The 18,010-nt window shown below is 46.2% G+C and overlaps 1 protein-coding gene and 2 non-coding genes across 6 annotated transcripts; 1 reads left to right on the forward strand and 2 right to left on the reverse strand.

Moving 5' to 3' along the window:
• Positions 1 to 821: 821 nt before the first annotated feature.
• On the reverse strand, positions 822 to 962 carry LOC119142558. The gene has a single exon (XR_005102318.1). It is a non-coding gene; the product is annotated as a U4 spliceosomal RNA (small nuclear RNA).
• Positions 963 to 1,440: 478 nt separating this feature from the next.
• LOC119142559 lies at positions 1,441 to 1,581 on the reverse strand. The gene has a single exon (XR_005102319.1). It is a non-coding gene; the product is annotated as a U4 spliceosomal RNA (small nuclear RNA).
• A 1,991-nt stretch (positions 1,582 to 3,572) lies between these two features.
• Positions 3,573 to 12,853, forward strand: SIRT4 (sirtuin 4). 4 transcript variants are annotated; one of them, XM_037401640.1, is made up of 5 exons: positions 3,573 to 3,702; positions 6,349 to 6,854; positions 7,530 to 7,824; positions 8,973 to 9,175; positions 12,720 to 12,853. In XM_037401640.1, the coding sequence occupies exons 2-4, from the start codon at positions 6,355 to 6,357 to the stop codon at positions 9,135 to 9,137; spliced, it is 960 nt and encodes a 319-aa protein (XP_037257537.1). In that variant the 5' UTR covers positions 3,573 to 3,702; positions 6,349 to 6,354; the 3' UTR covers positions 9,138 to 9,175; positions 12,720 to 12,853. The 4 variants fall into 4 exon arrangements, with proteins under 4 accessions (XP_037257537.1, XP_037257622.1, XP_037257704.1 ...); XM_037401725.1 differs by lacking the exon at positions 12,720 to 12,853 and adding an exon at positions 9,440 to 10,389; XM_037401807.1 differs by lacking the exon at positions 12,720 to 12,853 and adding an exon at positions 9,617 to 10,389.
• The last annotated feature ends 5,157 nt before the right edge of the window (positions 12,854 to 18,010 follow it).

An 18,010-nucleotide genomic window follows, 5' to 3' on the forward strand; every position in this document is an offset into this window, starting at 1 on the left:
TAGCTCAGGGTCTTAACCAGCCATGTAGGAGCATCTGCACAGTGCACATGACCATACAGAGAATATGAGAGTAACCCATCAGCAGTATAAAAGCTACATCTAATTCACACAAAGTGACAGAGGGCAGCTGCTTCCAGCAGAGGTTCAGCCCAGGGAGCTGGTGTGCAATGGTCATTAGTCTCCCTCCACGGAGTCTGCTTAGGTATTAAGACAACAGCTGCAAATTAGAAAGGGATGGGGTTTACTTATATAATAGGATTTTACACTAAACTTAGCAGCTGCTTTTTCCAGAGTCAAGGTTTGTGATTTCTTTGACAGTAAGGATCTTTTTTTTTTTTTTTTTTTTTTAAAGCAAGTAATGCCAATGGATATACATTAACAAATCCACACAAAATGGAGATTATGTACTGTGCACTGAAAGCTGTTCCCTAATGGGTTTTGGAGCACTTCTGGAGCCAGTCAAGCACAATTCAGACTCTCATTGCCCCCCACTTCGTTCAGAAAGGCCAGCCCTGTCCTCGCTGCCTCAGCTACCTTCTGAGAGGTCACGTGCTTCAAAGGATCCTCTTCAGCAAGAGCTACACGACAAACGCTTCTCCAGCCCGCCAGTCCCTGCGCTTCCATTTTCACGGACCGATTATTCCCCCTTCAGCAGCTCTGATAGAACAAGGTAAGGACCGAACCCTCCATGTATCAAATCCCGTCTTTGCCAGGCACTGGCGCCGAGGAGAAACCGCTGCACCCACACAGTGACCCCGACTGCAGATTATGGCAGTTCTCAGGACCCATTGTTGATTTCTCTTTTTAACCTCTAAATTCAGTCTCCGTAGAGACTGTCAAAAATTGCCAATGCCGACTATATTTCAAGTCGTCATGGCGGGGTATTGGGAAAAGTTTTCAATTAGCAATAATCGCGCCTCGGATTAACCTCATTGGCTACGATACTGCCACTGCGCAAAGCTGACCCCACGCCGCCGCCACCGCCGCCCCTCAGGCCGGGGCCGCCGCCCCGCTCCCGGCGAGTCCCCTCCCCGCCCGCGGTCCCCCCCGCGCTTCCGCCGGCAGCGCTCCCCGCCCGCCGCCGTGCCCCCCGCGCGCCGCCGGAGCGAAGCCCCCCGATTTTCCCCTCCGTTCAGCGCGCCGGGCCGCCGCGAAGCTTGCTGGGAAGGAATATGCAAAGTAGGCGTGCCGTCAGTGCGGGCAGCCGGTTGCCCACCGGCTCAGCGTACCGTTAGCCCCATCTCGAGGCACCCCAGCCTGCGGGGGGCGGCGCACCACTGCCAGCCCCGAGCAGACCCAGCAGGCGGTGAGCCCTAGGCCAGCCGAATCGTTCCCCACGTATCCCACCCAGCACCAGCGACCCAAGCCCGGGAAGCGCCAGCCACAGCGACCCAAGCAGCCCCGTCCTCCGCGAATCTGTCTTTAACCATAGGAAAGCAGCCTCCGGAGAGGCCCTCAAAAATTGCCGATGCCGACTATATTTCAAGTCGTCATGGCGGGGTATTGGGAAAAGTTTTCAATTAGCAATAATCGCGCCTCGGATTAACCTCATCGGCTACGATACTGCCACTGCGCAAAGCTGGTAGCTGTCTGCGCCCTGCCGACCCCCCCCGCCGCCGCCCCGCCGCCGCGGTCAGAGCGCGCAGTCGCGCCCCCACGCGCCCCCTCCGGCCCGCGCCGCCGCGCCCCCCGCGCGCCCCCGCCGCGCTACCGGCGGGGCCGGGGCGGGGGATAACGGCGGGGGGAGGCCGGGCAGCGCGGCCGCCGCGCCACGCGGGGGGTGCCGGGAGGGCGCTATGGAAATGAGCGCCAGGGAGGTGCTGCCCCTGGCGGGGGGGGCGGAGCGTACGCGGCGGATCGGGGGCTCCTGGGCCCCGGTGGCACCACGGCAAAGGCTGCACCCAGCGACTGGAAAACACCTTTAAGATTTTTAAACGGTAACAGCCTGACGGCCGTTTAGACTCACAGAACTGACAAAGGGTCGTGGCCCACGGCCCCGCAGGGTTGGCACCGGGCAAGTGGGATGCGCTGCGCTTCTCCCTCGCGATGGCAAAATTACACAGTGCTATATACAGGCTCGGGCTCGTCTGGGCTTTGAAATAACTGTAAGAGGCAAGAAAAATAGATTTAAACCTCCTGCAATGTTTTGAACTAATTAGCAAGAGCTATTTGGAGACTGCATTTGCAAAGCAGTCCAAATTACCAGAAAGAGCCCATTCTGTGTACAATAGGTGAGCACCTAGTAGCTGGCTGCTACCGTGCAGCAGTCTGGACTTCTTCCTATTTATTTGCTCTTCAGAAAAATAAGGCTCCTTTGAAACAAAAAGCCCAAACCCCTTGTTGCCAGGCAATTTGTACAGCTTATGATGTGATTATTGAGACCGAAACCTGCACTGAGCAGACAGGCGTGATCGGTTCCTGCCAGGGGGCACGGGGCAGGCAGCAGGCAGGTCAGCACAGCCCTGTGGTTAAAAACTAGCTGCGTTGTGTCAGCTCTGGCATGGACCAACAGCACATGCACAGCACCGTGGGCCACACGAGGACTCAAAGGGGTCACCACAAGTAGCCACTCCTGCCTGCTTAGGAAGGAGGATCTGCAGGATCAACTGGGAAACATTGGAAGAAATCCCTCCCACTAAAGGGGCGCTGAGGAGTGGAAGCAACTGGTGCAGTTCTGCAGTGATGGGGCTGCGCTGATCCAACAGCTCATTTCGGTGGAGAGGTGGTCCCGGCCCTCCCTGCTCCCTTCTGCCAGCTGTCAGGTTCCACTGAGCCAGCTCCCCAGGCCAGCAGATACCCACCTCCTGCAAAGCCGTAAAGGGCAAGGCAAGCCAAGCCCTAGGCTGAGCCCAGGAACATGGTGGTGAACTGTGCAACTGCTATGAGCCCTTTGGTGGCTCAGAATTTAATCCTGAAGTGGCTTAGGGTGTCTGACTGTGCCCTGGCAGAGGTCCAGCCAGATCAAAGAAACAACTGCCCTCTCATTGTTCATCCACACCTCCTCTGAAAGCTGAGCGGAGATCACTTGTCCCATGCCAACCTCTTGGGTCTTGTCCGGCCCCACTAACTGCAGGACAATGGACCAGATTTTCATTATTTGTCCATCCTTGTTGCCACAGGCTCTTTCTACATCTATCACCAAAAACTTTTTTGGATCATCCCATCCATCAACCATGAACATCAGGACTGCCAGATAGGCCCATCTCTCCTGGGGCCAAAAGAAGAGTGCCAAAAAACAGTAAATCTATCAGCCCAGCATGCTCTCATAGCCTCCAACAATTTACATCTCAGGGAATTCCTGAGCTAGAAGAGATGTCTTTAACAGCCCTCAGGGGATTTTTGTTCCGTTATTTGTTTAGTCACATTTTAAGCCTAAAACCTGTTAGTATCAAGTGAAAAGGAAATGCACCTTTTAGAAGGACAAGTATTTACAAGGCATTTGTCAAAGCCATTACTTGCCTTTGTATCAAATCAAATCTGAATTTATTGTATGTTTCCTTGAGGGCAGCTATACAGCTCCTGGCGTTTTCAGATTAACTTTATCAGGTGTTAGGAACTCGCGGGTTTTTTCCTCTGAAGCATGGGAATTGTAGTCTTCGTGCTTAGGGCTTAATTTCTTCGAGAACTACATTTCCCAGAAAACTCCTCTTCCGGCAGGTCTGCCCTTCCCTGCCGCGGTCCGGCCCGGCAGCATTATGCAAGGTAAGCTTTCAGGCGTTATTCACCGTATCGCTCTTATTTCATTAGACGTGTTCGGTTCGGCTGTTACCCCCCACACACACCGTCATTATTACAGCAAAAGAGACCCGGATGACGTGGGTGTCCCTCTGGATTTCTGGCCTGTAACCATTTGTAGAAATCTGTTTATCTTCTCCCTTGAACTTGTCTGATCTCTCTGTGGAGCATTTTTCATGCATGTTAAAACCAAACTGTAACCTCAGATTTCGATAGGTACATATGAAGAGTTTCATTTATTATGTGCAGTAGTTGCTATTTTTTTAATCTGAGCAGTTTCATTTCAAAAGCAGTTTTGCATTTCACAGGAAATACTCCGTCCTTTCTAAGTTTCTCTTCTACACTGTCCTACTTCGATGCTTCACAGCACCTCTCAAACATACCTGTTACTTTTGCTGCTGGGCCTACCATTGCCTTTTCTCCCTTGTGGGCCAACCCATAGTATATCTCCATGTCATTCCCTCAAAACATTTCCTTCTGAGAGATCATTTGATCATAAGGGACAGGAACAGAAAAATTTCATCAGTGAAAGCAATTTAAATACTGTCAAACTGGCTTAACAGCCTTTGGGGAGCATCATGACAGAAGTTAGTCTCAAAGCAAATTACAATTTATTGATAGACTTTGTCCCTTCGTATTAATTCATTTGGAAAGTTAAGCCTCTTCTGAGGGAATGCCCAACACAACTCCTGCTAAACAGTAAAACAAGGCAAAAATCATTGCAAACAGAATCACTGCTTAGATTTAAAAAGTAATTCAGACTATGGCAGAAGTCCAATCTTCCCTGTAATTCAACTGACTGTGACACAAAGGCTTGAGGACTGGAGATTAACTGAGACAAATCTACTCTTCGGCACTAGCATCAATCTAGAATGACGATACTTAACAGCTGAACACCCAAATTTCAGATCTATTTAAATATTGCTCTATTTACCGTAAGAAATGTTACTTGAGGGGGACTGGGGACTTGAGGCAAAGCAATTCAGACACAGCAGGAATTTTAAAACCATCCAGGCAGTGAAGCACAGGCCATCAAAATTACTTGGGTGCCAGCCTTTTAGACACATAAGCTCACCACTTACATACCTCTGATTTTCTCAGAGCCACCACAGATCTCACAGACACGGCAAGTTTCCTGTAGGCAGCATTTACGAAACTGCCCATGTGCTTTAACCATCTGACAGCTAACAGGCTGCGCAGAGCCCTCCTTCAAACCACTGCCTCTAACACCTGAACAGGATCTGCTCCAGCAGGCTGAGGACTCTCCCAGGGAGACCCAGTCCCTTAGGTGTCCTCCTATTAATTTGTAATGGTGAGGGCAGAAGTGTGAGTGGGCATGAAGCTGCATGCAGGTGTCCCACACTACCAAGTGAACTCTAAATACCAGACTATCTGGGGCCTGTTGCAACCACTTTTTAGAGATCACCCCCTTTTACCAGTAATTAAAGTCATTCCTCCTCTCATCTCATACATAGATCTCATACAAACCCCTTTGCTAAGTGAGATGGTGGGAGGAAGAAATAGCAGACAGTTAATTCTCAGTACAGTTTCTTTCAAAATGTTTTGTACTTTATATGCAAAACCCATAGAAAGGCCCACAAAAATAGTGAAATGGAGAAAAGAAAACTGCAGACTACTAGAAAAACCAAACAAAATTAAGGTCCAAACCAATCCGCTCCTGTCACAACAGGTCCCGTGCACAATTCCAGGCCGCTTGTCAGCAAAGCCATCCTGCCACCTGCCTCCAACAGGGCATGCCGTTCCTCCCTTAAAGCAGGATATCCCTTCCATTCCTACCTGCCAGGCAGCTGTTTCTGGACCCCACACATCTGGGTGATCCCTTCTCTCTAAGTGAGAAGCAAAGCAGTACCCCTCTGCCTCTCCACTGACTATGAGGTGGTGGCACCCACAAAGGAGGATGTGCCAGAGGCATTTAGGCAGTGTCCTAATCATCTGCAGTCCCATTACAAGGCCTGTTCTGCACCAGGCCTTTATTTAAAAAAAAACCAACACAACAACCAAACACCACAACAGGAGTAACTCCAGTCAAGGCCTTTGTCCTGATAAAGCAACATTTCAAGGTTGTTTTTCGTTCCCCACAACACATGCAAAGGATGAGGTAAATAGAAAGGACTGATTTGGAGCAGGCAGAATGTTGAAGAAAGCAGAGCAAGAGTCCCTTCTGAGGAGCAACCAACCAAACAGTGCCTCTGGGGCGGGGTGCTTGGCCCTCCTGCCATTTATTCTCTACCCTGTTGCATATATCTGGGAAAGACTTTGCATGCTCTGGTCTTTCTGGGCTCTTTACAAGTCCTTTTAGGCAGCGGTGCTACACACTGGGACAGAAAGAAGGAATCCTACAAGTCAGGGGTGCCAACTTTGTCCTTGTACCTTGAGCAGTCCTCAGTGTTGCTGTCTGTCAAAGGACATACAAATGCTGTCTTCAGACTGTGGGCTTTAGTTAACATTTCCAAAATTATTTGTGTTTCTTTACTTAAAACAGAGCAACAAATAATTATTGGCATAATTTTCCAGAGAATCCCAAGAAAATGGGATTAAGGACATGCTCTTTGCTTTCTTTAATGTGCTGTGTGTTCTGTTCTTGGCTTTCAGCTGAACATGTTCTCTGCTAGGAAGTTGTCTGGAGTTTGCAGAGCCATCAGATTCCATCATTGCAGGTCCCAGTCTGTATCCAGAACCTCTCCAAACTTGGCTTTTGTGCCAGCCTGTCTTCCCCCAGATCCTGTGGAAGTAGAAGAGCTGCAGCACTTTGTTTCTAACTCCAAGAGGCTGTTTGTAATGACTGGAGCTGGAATCTCAACTGAATCTGGGATCCCAGATTACCGCTCTGAGGGTGTCGGACTCTACGCCAGGACAGACAGACGGCCCATCCAGCATGCTGAGTTCATCCGTAGTGCTAGTGCCCGGCAGCGGTACTGGGCAAGAAACTTTGTGGGCTGGCCCCAGTTCTCCTCCCATCAGCCGAACACAGCACACCTGGTACTAAGAAACTGGGAAAAGCTGGGGAAGCTGCACTGGCTGGTGACCCAGAATGTGGATGCTCTTCACACCAAAGCTGGGAGCCAGCGCATGACAGAATTGCACGGCTGCACACACAGGTACTCTCTGTTGGCAGAAGGAAAATGGTTAATCCTCTGGTCTCTTGTTCAGGCTGACTGACAAGCAGGTGCAGTGTTGGCTGCTGAGAAAGGAGGCAAAATGTCAGTTCCTGGAGATGACATGCTCAAAGGTGGTGTTGCACTGTGGTGGAGAAAAAGATCACAGAAAGAGTGCTATTCACAGCACAGTATTTAAGAAACCTGGAACACCACTCTTTTTTTTTTTGGAGCATTATTTGGATGATTTCTCTTGAGCCTGCATCAGTCAGAATTTCCCCATTCCTTGCTACAGCAAATGTCCTCTTAGTGAAGAGGACAAGGGGATCCCAAGGATGCAAGATCACCCAGGGCTAATCAGAGCGGATTAGTGCTAGAAATGCACAGGATGAGTAGACTGGAGAAGGGCCACAGCCTAGCTGTGATCGCCCAAAGTTTACAGAAGAAAAAGCACAGCCTGAACTGTGAGAGGGGATGCACGGTAGGGTTCAAAGCACTTCCTCTATAAGATTCCTACAAAGCAACAATCAGAGGTAGAAAGACAGCTTCTTGACCTGTACGGTTTGGTAAATAAATGTGCATAATGATGACAGACTTCCAGGCCTTCTAAGGAACCAGTTACAGTCTCCAGATCAGCTGACATGAAACTCTCCATTAAGACTTTGCTCTCAATTTCAGGGTTTTCTGCCTGGCCTGTGGTGACCAAATCTTGCGCTCCGAGCTTCAGGAGCACTTTGAAGCTCTAAATCCTACCTGGAAAGCTGAAGCATTTGGTGTGGCTCCAGATGGGGATGTCTTCTTGACGGATGAGCAGGTGTGTAATTTCCAAGTCCCAGCCTGCAGTAAATGTGGGGGAATCCTGAAGCCCGATGTGACATTCTTTGGAGACACAGTGAGCCGGGAAAAAGTGAGTTTTGTGCACGAACGCCTGGCGGAATCAGACTCCATGCTGGTGGCAGGATCCTCTATGCAGGTAAATAGGTCTTCCTGCCATACTGTATTCCTATTTCTGTGCTACTCTGCCTGCAACAATCCTTGGTCCCACAGTTTAGGACTACTAATTGCTTGTGGATAAGAACAGCCCCTCCAGAGCTGCTTTGTATTTTATTTTTACTGTGGTTGGAATCTGGCTTCATGGTTAGCCTGGCCTGTTTTGGCTTCCCTGTCACTATTGCCAGTCTAGTTCATGCTGCTATAAATAACTCCATTCAGACCTCTCTCTGCTGCCTCCTCCATCAGTATGTTGTAGGTTCACAATTCCCATAAAGCCAAGACACCTAATACAATTCAGTCCTGCAGAGATCACCACCCAACATTTTGCTGCTTGACTGTTTAGCCTTTGGCAGCTTTCTAGGCCTCGTGGCACACTGAAATACCAGATTTTAGGACCTCTTGATTCCGAATAAAATTTTCAATAAGAGAGCAGAAATATCTCTGCTTGCTGCTTAGGATTGTCCTTTGTATCACCATGTGTTTTCTCCATTAGCTGCTTATCTATAAGGTAAGGTAGTTTAGAAACCCCAGTTGTTTAACCTGTGGAAGTTTTTGTAATATAGTTTGTATAAGATAATTTTTTTCCAGGAACAAGTCTGTTACATTAAAAAAACACTACTCTAATTCCTCCCAGAATGAGATAAAAACAGAGCTGCCTGATTGCCTTGGCTTCAGGATACTGGAGACAAATTCCTTAGGCTTGCACTTCTTAAGCTTATAATCCTTTGTACAGGAATGATTGAAATGCCTTAGGTTCATTCTTGTACTACCTAAGCTGGGCCATGTGAGAACCATCAAAGTAGAAGCATTTAAGTACCTATGATAACTAATAAAAACTGCTGCAGAGATTTACTAAAAGACAAGGACATTTCCCTTCAATGTACTATGAAGTTTCAATTTCTATGAACCTGCAAATCCTTCACTGACAGAGGTTAAAAGTTGTTCTTCTCTGTGCACTTCTGAATGAAGACATTTCCTACCTGAATTCAGTGCAGTTGCCTAACACAGCACGTACGTATGGCCCCTTTTCCAACTCTCAACAGCAACTATTTTAAATTTCCTTACTCCTTTCTGTAGCTCTTCTTTTGCCTAAGCTACCAGTAATTTTGTCTTCTGGTATTCCTGCAGGTATACTCTGGCTACAGGTTTGCTCTCGCTGCCCGGGAGAAGCAGCTGCCAATTGCGATCCTTAACATTGGGCCTACGAGGTTAGATCACTTTGCATCCTTAAAACTCAATTCCCGCTGTGGAGAGCTGCTGCCTTTGATTGTTGTAGATGACACAACAAGCTGAGCTTCTGTAGCTATCAGGAGTAAAATTATTTCTACAAGGTGAGTACCTCCCTGGTCAGTCACCTTACAGGGTAAGAAGATGGGTTCCCATCAAAAGCTGAGGCTGAGATGTGCTGATTAAAAATATGTCCCCACAGTGTGCACTAAAATATGGCTGTAAATTTTCATCTGTTCACATGGGCCATGATACTGTTTCCCATGATCATAAACAAAAAGCATACTAAGTGCTAACACTCCCAGAAAACTGGGCAAGAGTAGCCAGAAGACTCAGCAGTGTTGAATTCCCATCTGTTTGTCACTCAGAAAACTACAGAGTATCATCTGCGGATTCAGAGAACCTGATCAACACGGCCTTCGCAACTGACAATTCAAAAGCTGTGCCTGGTTGAACTGATCCAGCTAATCCTAATCAAAACACTCCTGTTTAAAATAATCAACTCCACCTATAAAGCAGCTTCTTTCTTCCCTCCATTCGTGCAGGATTCATCATCTCAGCAGGGGAAAACCTCAATCTAAGAGGCAGCTGTGAGATCCAGTGCGTGGCCCCTGATGACACCAGGAGAGGGCAGCAAGCCTCGCACATGTCAACCTGAGCAGTTTGCTCCATTGAAACTGTATCTCCACTTAAACAGGATGATGATGATGATGAAAAAAGTACTTTTCTGCCTTACTTTGCCATTGTAAACAGTGCCTTTTCATTCACTGGGACAGGATAATCAGACTACCATATCTGAGAACAAAATACCTTTCTTATAATTGTCCCCAGAGCAGAGTGAGGGACAGGGATTTTGACTGAGTGACTTGAGGCTATAGCACAGGGGGCGATGTGGAAAACCACAGTATCTGCTTGAGGATTCAGTACCACTAGCTGGCAGCTGTAGAGCATGCGAAGAGGAAAAGGAGGCAAGAGGAACTGCAGTTGTCATTTAAAAAAAAAATGGTTCAAAATAGTAGCTGAACAAGAATACTGCTCTTGTAAGAGATTATTTGAAAGCACAGACTACAAGGCTGACTACTTCCAGCAAGGAGGAGAAGTCAGCATTTCTCTCAACTGTCAGCTGACAAGCTAAACTGCTTACTATCTGAACCCTTTAAAAATTATATATTATTGAGATGCCAGAGGAGTTGCTTCAAGCTAATCTGACCAGCACTGCTTTCATTGTGGGCTGCTACATTTTCCAGAATGCATTTTTGAAGATGTTATTTAATTAATGAATAGCTAAGTAGTGAATTAAAATTGTTTACAAGATTGATACTATTTGCATTGTAATTTCCTCTCCCTCCTATGATTTATTTAAGTACAGTCTCGATAGCCAGTTTAAATTCATTTTTTCTATTGCAAAAATGCAGGATGCAATTACTAACAGCTGATGAATTAAGAGAGAAATACAATTAAATCTGTACAATAGGTCTCCCTCAGGAGGTAATCTCAAGCTATTAATAGATGTAATTTTCCACACTCCTAACAGGAGATCCATCACTATGAGGTAACCATTTTTTGTTGATCCTTAGGGTAGTGATGTAAGCCATATTAAACCATTTATGGAATAAAAGACAGAATCTTGCCCAGACTAAAACACTTAAATTTTCAACCCGACCTTCTGCAGGAATCTACCACTCCCCTTCTGGCTCTGAAGGAGATTAATTGTTGGGGTCTTTCAAATGCCCCAGGTCCTACTCTTCACATAACATGTCCTGTATTTATATTTTGACAAGAACTGCAACAAGCAGTTGGAAGCAGGGATGCCAGTCATCTGCTAAAAGGTCAAGTAGCAAAGCAAGGACAACTGACCATATGATGCTAAGTTCTTTTTTCCTTTGCTGTTGATTCAAATCCATGCCAGGCAGGAGCAAAGAAAGCACAGAATCTAAGGGATTCTTAGGCACCCAATTTCTGCAGAAGGTAGAGAAAATAAAGATAATGAACACATTTCAAGATTTGGCTATTATGGGTCAGAGGAGAGATGGCTTCAGTTAGAAGCCAAGCAGGATAAGTTCAGGACCACTACCTGCATTCTGCTCTCATTTAATGGAGATGCCACTTTCCATTGAGTTAGGTATCTGCTGTTCAGTAGTGAAGAAAGCTCACAAGTGTCACTCCATCTTTAGCACAGTACAGCGGTCCTGCTAACCACAGCTTTTGTAGAAATCATTGCTAAGGCATAGCAGTCTCCACACACAGCCAGGGAGCTTGCACAGAGTGTTTATTTGCATAGGCTTTTCCATGTAGGAAGAGAAGTTTATGCCTCCTTAGCAGAGGAACTAGGGCTGGGTTTCTCACTATCCATGTCATCTTCTGCACCACTTTGAAACTTGCATGACATAGGTGTATTAAAAATGAAGGCTGCAGGTTTAGTGCCAGTAGAGCCAGCATTTTGAGGAGGTGTGGGAGCATTACCAAGAAGTCTAAACCAATAAAACGTTTCCAGTGAGGACTTGGCATTAGCAACATGACAGGTAACTAAACCTTCCACATCTGTCCCTGCCTTTTCTCCATTTCAGCAGCTGAGCCTGTGGGAAAGGAGTCGGGGTGTCTCTTCAGCATCACTAAGTCATGTTACCCTGACCCTCTGCTGATTATACTATATACTTTTAAGTCATTAGGAGAATGACTTACAGTAAATTAACATTACAGTAAATTTCCTGTGCATAGTTTATTACTATAGGTTAATAAGCATATATACAAGTATATGAGGCTGAGATGAAGGAGTTCCTTTTTTTTTGGTTCTGCTAAGCTGATCCAGCACTACTAGAATTGACTACTTTTAGAGCAGGATCAGAGCACTTCACCTCTTAACAAGTTCCCCAAGACACCATTGAGAAATAAGTTCACTCAATAGAAAAATGCCAGAGAAAGCCTGAAGTTCCTACACAAAAAGCCAGATCTACATCGCTTTGATGCTGACTGACACCTTCCTGTCACTCCTTGGGGACTACCTGTGTGGGAAGATGCAATGCAGAGAGATAACAGCTACCAGAAAATAACTATGTCATTGCAGATAGCTAGCAAAGATCTATCCTAAGAAGTTTGTGTTCTCAGCTTACTGATGTACTTACCAGCCTGGAGGGAGTTACAGAAGCCTCCAGGGTTGAGTGCTATAGGATGTGAAGTAGCCATGCTGTGGGAAACCAACAAACCCAGTAAAAGAACTGACCTAGTGTTCAGCTTTATTCTCTCGGCCTATGCAGAATTCACAAGGGAGGAGGCCTTTAAAAGGGGGAGAAATATTGTTCCTAGAAGACTAAACAAAAGGATGGTAATCTTTGTGTTACTAGCTGAAACTAATGGAAAGTGTTACAGAGCTGGAGCAGTGTTCTCTTCCCCCATCACCCGGAAGGAAACACAATCCTTTCTACCTATCTTGTCTGCTTTAAGCCAGCCTTATCCTCCATATGATTCAATCCTCTTCTGCCTTTTCTGGCTCACTGTTGTTAGATCACCAATATTTTAGATCAGGGCTTGAAATCATAGCTCTGTCCACCTGTGGGTTGGCAAAAGTACACATCAGACACCAGCACAAGGAAATACTTTACCATGAAATTAGCTGAATCAATAGCTTATGCTCTTTCCTTTTTCTTACAGCTGTTCCTACCAGGACAAGCTCCTGAGGTTTGGATAGAGGAGCTGAGTGACTCATAATGGATTTTTCTGCTGCTTCTCTGAAAGTGGGGTTGGAGTTACCCGAAGCAAATAAAAACTTCTTCCTATCTGGCAAATCTTGTCTTTGTTTCTGGGCAAATTCTCAGAGCAAACTTTGTAACTGACTCCTGCAGCCGGAGAAAGATATTTCACATACTGTGCTCCAGTGAGGGCAGTACAGACTGCAGATGGCCTGAAGGACTTGTGCCTGGTGGGTATGGTCTAAGAGCAGCCTCCCACATCTTGTAGTCAGATTGCTCCTACTGACAGACCTGCTTATTCATGACTTCTGGAAAAGGACAAAGACCCTGGACATGGTGAACTTGGGAGCCACAGGAACCCTGGAATGAAGGCAGCTAAATCTGCTTTCTAGAGTGTTTCTTCCCCTGTTGTCCTTGGATGTTGTCCTTTCCCAGTCTTTGCAGCTGTGAGGAGGGGGGGGGAGAAGTAAAAAAATATTTCAAACCAGTGCCAACTTACTGGTTTCCTCAGTCTATTCATTCAAAACCTGGGGCTTGGGCAGGACAGATGGAGTCTTCCTCTCACATAACCTGTCTTAGGACAACCCCAGGTAAACAATTGAAAGCAACAGTCCTAGAAGGCTGTCTAGAGTCAATCAGAAAGGAATGAGGAGGGTCTCAGCCAAATGCCTGAAGTCAGAGCTTCTTATCACTATACCCAGCCATTCTCTATGGTGTCTCAGTGTAGGGGTTTTGAGATCTGAATCTGGCCTTAGCAACTGTGGGTTTAGATTACAGATGAGAGAATAGTGGTGAGAGAATAAATTCACAATAGAGGACTTTGCTTCTCCAGTCCTACTGGTCTGGCCATTTTCATCACTGATAGATACTGCAAAAATATCTTTTGGATGCCAGATTCCTCCTGGCTGATGCTTTCTTTCTGTAGGGACAGGAAATTCCGGTAGATGGGCTGTTAAACAGCTTTGATTTGTTTGGCTGGAGCCTTAAAAACAGAAGTGGATGATGCATTTGGAATACCACCACAAAGGAGCCCATTAATCTTTTTCCTCCTATCTTACTGTTTCTTTGAGCTTTTCTAACTGCAAGGGTCCCCAACAGGGGCTGCGCAGCTAAGTGCTCTATCACCTATGTACTCCCAAGTCCTGACAGATACAGGAAACCATGCAGGGGACACAGACAGTAAGAAATTCATACCTGCTCACCCTGACAGGACAATTAGGCAAACAGGTAACAATTACTAAGGCTAAAAATAAAGGAGCAGGGAGGAAAAAGCATTTTGTGTTAGAGGGACTAATGCTATACAGCTGTGACTCTTACACATTACAGGCAAGTAGTTTTGAGTGAATGACCTAAGCGCAACTTGCCCTTGCTGAGACCCAGACCACATATGCAGCTTCAGCATATGCAAATAAGAAATGGTGTGCCTTTTTGCTAATACAAGAGGATTTCTGGGACATTCTGCTATTCCTTTATCAGAATACTCTTGGAAAAAAAAAAAAAGAAAAAAAACTCATTGAAAGATTTAGGCACATGCTGCATCCACATTTACAGTGTGATTCCACATCTTCACATTAGCAAGGGCCAAGGAGAAAAAAATCCAACTGAACTCTGTAATTCTAAAGACTGAATATCTGCAACAAGTCAATCTGTGCCCCAGAGTTCATAGTCTGACACAAACTGCTGCTGCTGGGAGAGCAGCAATGCTTGACTTTTCACTCAAGCAGACGACATATGACAAAAATCAGATTATACCCTCCTCTGTTCAGCACTTTGCATGACAGAACTTAACTGGGTTTAACAATTGACTCCTGTGTGCACAGAACTGGCCATGGCTGCAGTGAGCCTCCTCATTTCTGTGCACCTACTTCTACAATAAAGAAGCTGTGCCTGCAGGTAAGGAAAGCTAGAGGATCCTCAGGAAACTGAGGCTATCACACAAGTGGGATAAAGGCTGCCCTCTCACTAAAACGACTCCCTTAGTTGCTTGGGGAAAACAGCACTGGAGTGGAGACAAGAAGCAAAGGCTTCTTGATGCATTTTCACAGCTTCACATGAAGGGGAATAATAACCTCCATTTACTGAGTTGCACACAGCCAAAAGGGTTGAAGACAATTCCTAAAGCTCTGCCAGATTTATGGTGATTGGCCCTTTCAGTCAGAGGGAAATCTGGAGCTGTAAAGAGCTGATCAAAGAGGAAGTTGCAGCACTTGCCTGGCAGCAATTGGTTTCTGCTCAGGTGGTGATAAAAAGAGGGACATACAATACTGTATCCAGCAGCAAAACAGTTGAGCTGAGATAGTATTTTTTTTAAAAAAAAAAGACCACAGAACGCCAGCCACCTTTTCTTTTCCCCGAGCTCCTTCAGCAATTCACACAGGCAGCCCCCATGACAAAAACCATTTGGGAGCAGCAAGCAAGGCAGGAGGGGCATTTCAGAAAGGTGCGGGCTGAACCACTCCTCCCACCAGCAGTCTCCAATACCAGAATCCGGTAACGCTGCAGGGCCTTTCCTTATCCAGCTTGTCCTATTACACATAACCCTCTGCTGAAGCAGTCCACTAAATACTCTTAGGCTGTTACCAAACCCACAATACCACTACTTGGCAGTTACAAAAACAAGACAGTGCTTGCACGCGGCATTTAGCAGATGAATCATCTCAACCACTTCATAGGGAAGGAGGTATAGCTACCCATAAAGGACAGGGAAGGCTTTGCCCCCGTTTTATGCCATATACTATTAGGATGCAGAAGAAATGGAGTTAGCAGTAGTTGTCCTAGGGGTCCCTGCAGTAGCATTACTGCTTGGTGTATTGGAGAAGGGAGCAGAAGTTCCTCTTAGCAGCCTTTTACTCACCTCCCATACAGATAGGGTGTGAGGTAAGCATGTGCTAGCCACAGACTAAAAGCACAGGGAATAAATAGCCTACACGTTCACCTCACCCTCACTACCAAGGGACAACAGCAGTTCAAGGAGGTAAGGAAGCATGACAGAGCAATTAAACCAACTGACCATTTAGGTTCTTTCTAAACACAAGTATGCAGTTCAGCTCAATGGGGCACAGACAGCTGAGCATCTAAGCATTTAGTCAGCAAGCCCTCACTCACATCTAGGAAGTCACGTTCAAGACCTTGCATACACCATTGCAAGCCATCACCTCTGCTCCCTCACTTCTAACACTCTCCACCTATATTCACTTCTCTTCACATTATCTTAAAAACACTTCTCCCATCTATTAAGCTGGCATAAATTGCATACTTACCTCTGTACTGCCAAGTAACTGCTGTACAGCCACAGCAGAAACACCGTATTTGTATTGAACCTGCTCTTTTCTCTCTCTAGGTGGCAAAACAGTGTCTGGCTCTGGGAGCAAGTTCTGCCAGGTGTGTCTTACTAGACATGAGCAGTCTAACACAGGCCAGAAAGTCACTGAAAATGTCAGAGAGAATCTTGTGTTCCAGTCCTCAACAAAAAGTCACTGGTCTCTCAAAATCACCATGAAAAAAGTATTCTAAGCCTTGTTCAGATCTCCATACCACCCCAGTCTTTCCAAGGACCGCTCTCTACAATAAAATAGGGTAAGAGAGGGTGACCCAAGAGACATATATGGGTCCCCATTCCTCTGCCAACAGCAACAACCTTAGCATCCCACCAGCAGCAGGCCCAGGCACACAGACCCAACACATGGCAAACTTCATGGGACACTCTTTAACAGCTGATTATTTCACTTGACAGCAGAGTCACTGGCTTTGCAGGATTTCTGCACATCACAGCCTTCTCCAGGCCCAGCAGAGTTGGCTATTCCCAAAATACAGCTTGGTGAGCTAGAGATTTTTGGTGCTGTACATGCAGCATCAGTAGTACAGTTCCTCACATTTGGGCATGCAGGTGCTGTCCAAGAAGCTGCAGGCCAATGACACACTCCTGGACTAGCTAAGGGAGTGGGGACAGATCATCAACACTCCACAGAGAAAAGCAGGAAAAAGCAGCTCTGCGGCAGCTGGCATACCAAAATCCAGATATGGATTTGGAAATCATACTGGAAACCAAAAATCAGGCATTCAGCTTGGAGCCAGAGGAGCAAATATCAAATACGGACCTTAATTCCTCTCCTCACTTAAAGGAGTTTTAATACTGACCTCAACAGCAGTTAAGTTCGCTCTCTGAAAAGCGAGTCAAAGTATCATTTTTGGGAAGGGTTTGCAATACCCTTCACTGGCTGTATTGTTTTCTATAGCTTGTTTGTGAAACACTGGCAGTAAAAGGTGCTTTCAAAATACTGGACATTAATTACTCAGAGATGTTCCCCCATCTATTCTAACAGACATTTCTGCTCCAAAAGATGCATATTCTTTATGTCTGGGGGTTTTTTTCTGGGGCAGCCAGCCCCAGAGGCAACAGGACAGCCAAGAGGCGCACAGCGGATTCAAAGGAAAGAGGAAAACTTGGGTAGTGTTGCCTAAGGGACAGGGTACTGGGCTTGGAAGGATGAGACCAGAGCAAATTCTCAGTCCTTAGATGCAGAGAGGCAAAGTGGCTTTCTGAATGTCACAGTGTGACTTTTGGATTGATCAGTTTCCCACAATGTAATAGACATAATATGGTGGCCCATGCCTTTTTGTAGGGTATTCTGAGGTCTACTGAGAAAAAGCATGAAATAGATGGCAAATAAACAGTATCATTATTCTCCCCGAGATCTTTCCTGAATGATCAGGAGCAAAACTGCTTTAGGAAGGTGAAAGGCAGAGTCAAGTCAGCTGGGGTTTAAAACTACTGTTCCAAATACAGATGATACCTGCAATTCTGTGTGCAGCCCCCTGTTCTCTCCCTTCCCACTAAGTAAGGACACCAAATTACCACATTCTGCAGTTTTTCCTTTCTGCGCCACTAACTAGACAGTGGCAGAGAAGAAGTAAAGCTGAGCCTGAGAGAAAGAGCAACAGTACAAGCGTGTAGTAGTGGTCTCCAGGCCCAAATAGCAACTGAAACATGGTCATTACCACAAGCACAGTTGTATGCTCTGCATGTCTTGTCTCAGCTGGAGTACTTTCTCTTTCATCTCTGCAATGCCCATATAGTTAGAGTAATTCGGTTCTCCCTGCAGAGCCTGAAAAATCTTGGCCTAGAAAACAATAAAGAAGAGGAAGATAAGATGCTGAGACTTCATTTCTGTAATGTAAGCCCACAGAGCCACCCTCCCTCCAGCATCTCACACACCAGCTGCAATGGCTGCAGTGTTGTGTTAAGGCTTCAGA

This window comes from Falco rusticolus, chromosome 1 (assembly GCF_015220075.1).
Source record: "Falco rusticolus isolate bFalRus1 chromosome 1, bFalRus1.pri, whole genome shotgun sequence".
Classification (NCBI taxonomy): Eukaryota; Metazoa; Chordata; class Aves; order Falconiformes; family Falconidae; genus Falco; species Falco rusticolus.

What these genes read in the sequence shown, in the direction of transcription:
- SIRT4 (XM_037401640.1), top strand. Translation starts at nt 6,355, where the DNA reads ATGTTCTCTGCTAGGAAGTTGTCTGGAGTTTGCAGAGCCATCAGATTC. An exon ending in TTGCACGGCTGCACACACAG is followed by an intron (nt 6,855 to 7,529) that starts GTACTCTCTGTT and finishes TCTCAATTTCAG; the next exon opens with GGTTTTCTGCCTGGCCTGTG. An exon ending in TGGCAGGATCCTCTATGCAG is followed by an intron (nt 7,825 to 8,972) that starts GTAAATAGGTCT and finishes GTATTCCTGCAG; the next exon opens with GTATACTCTGGCTACAGGTT.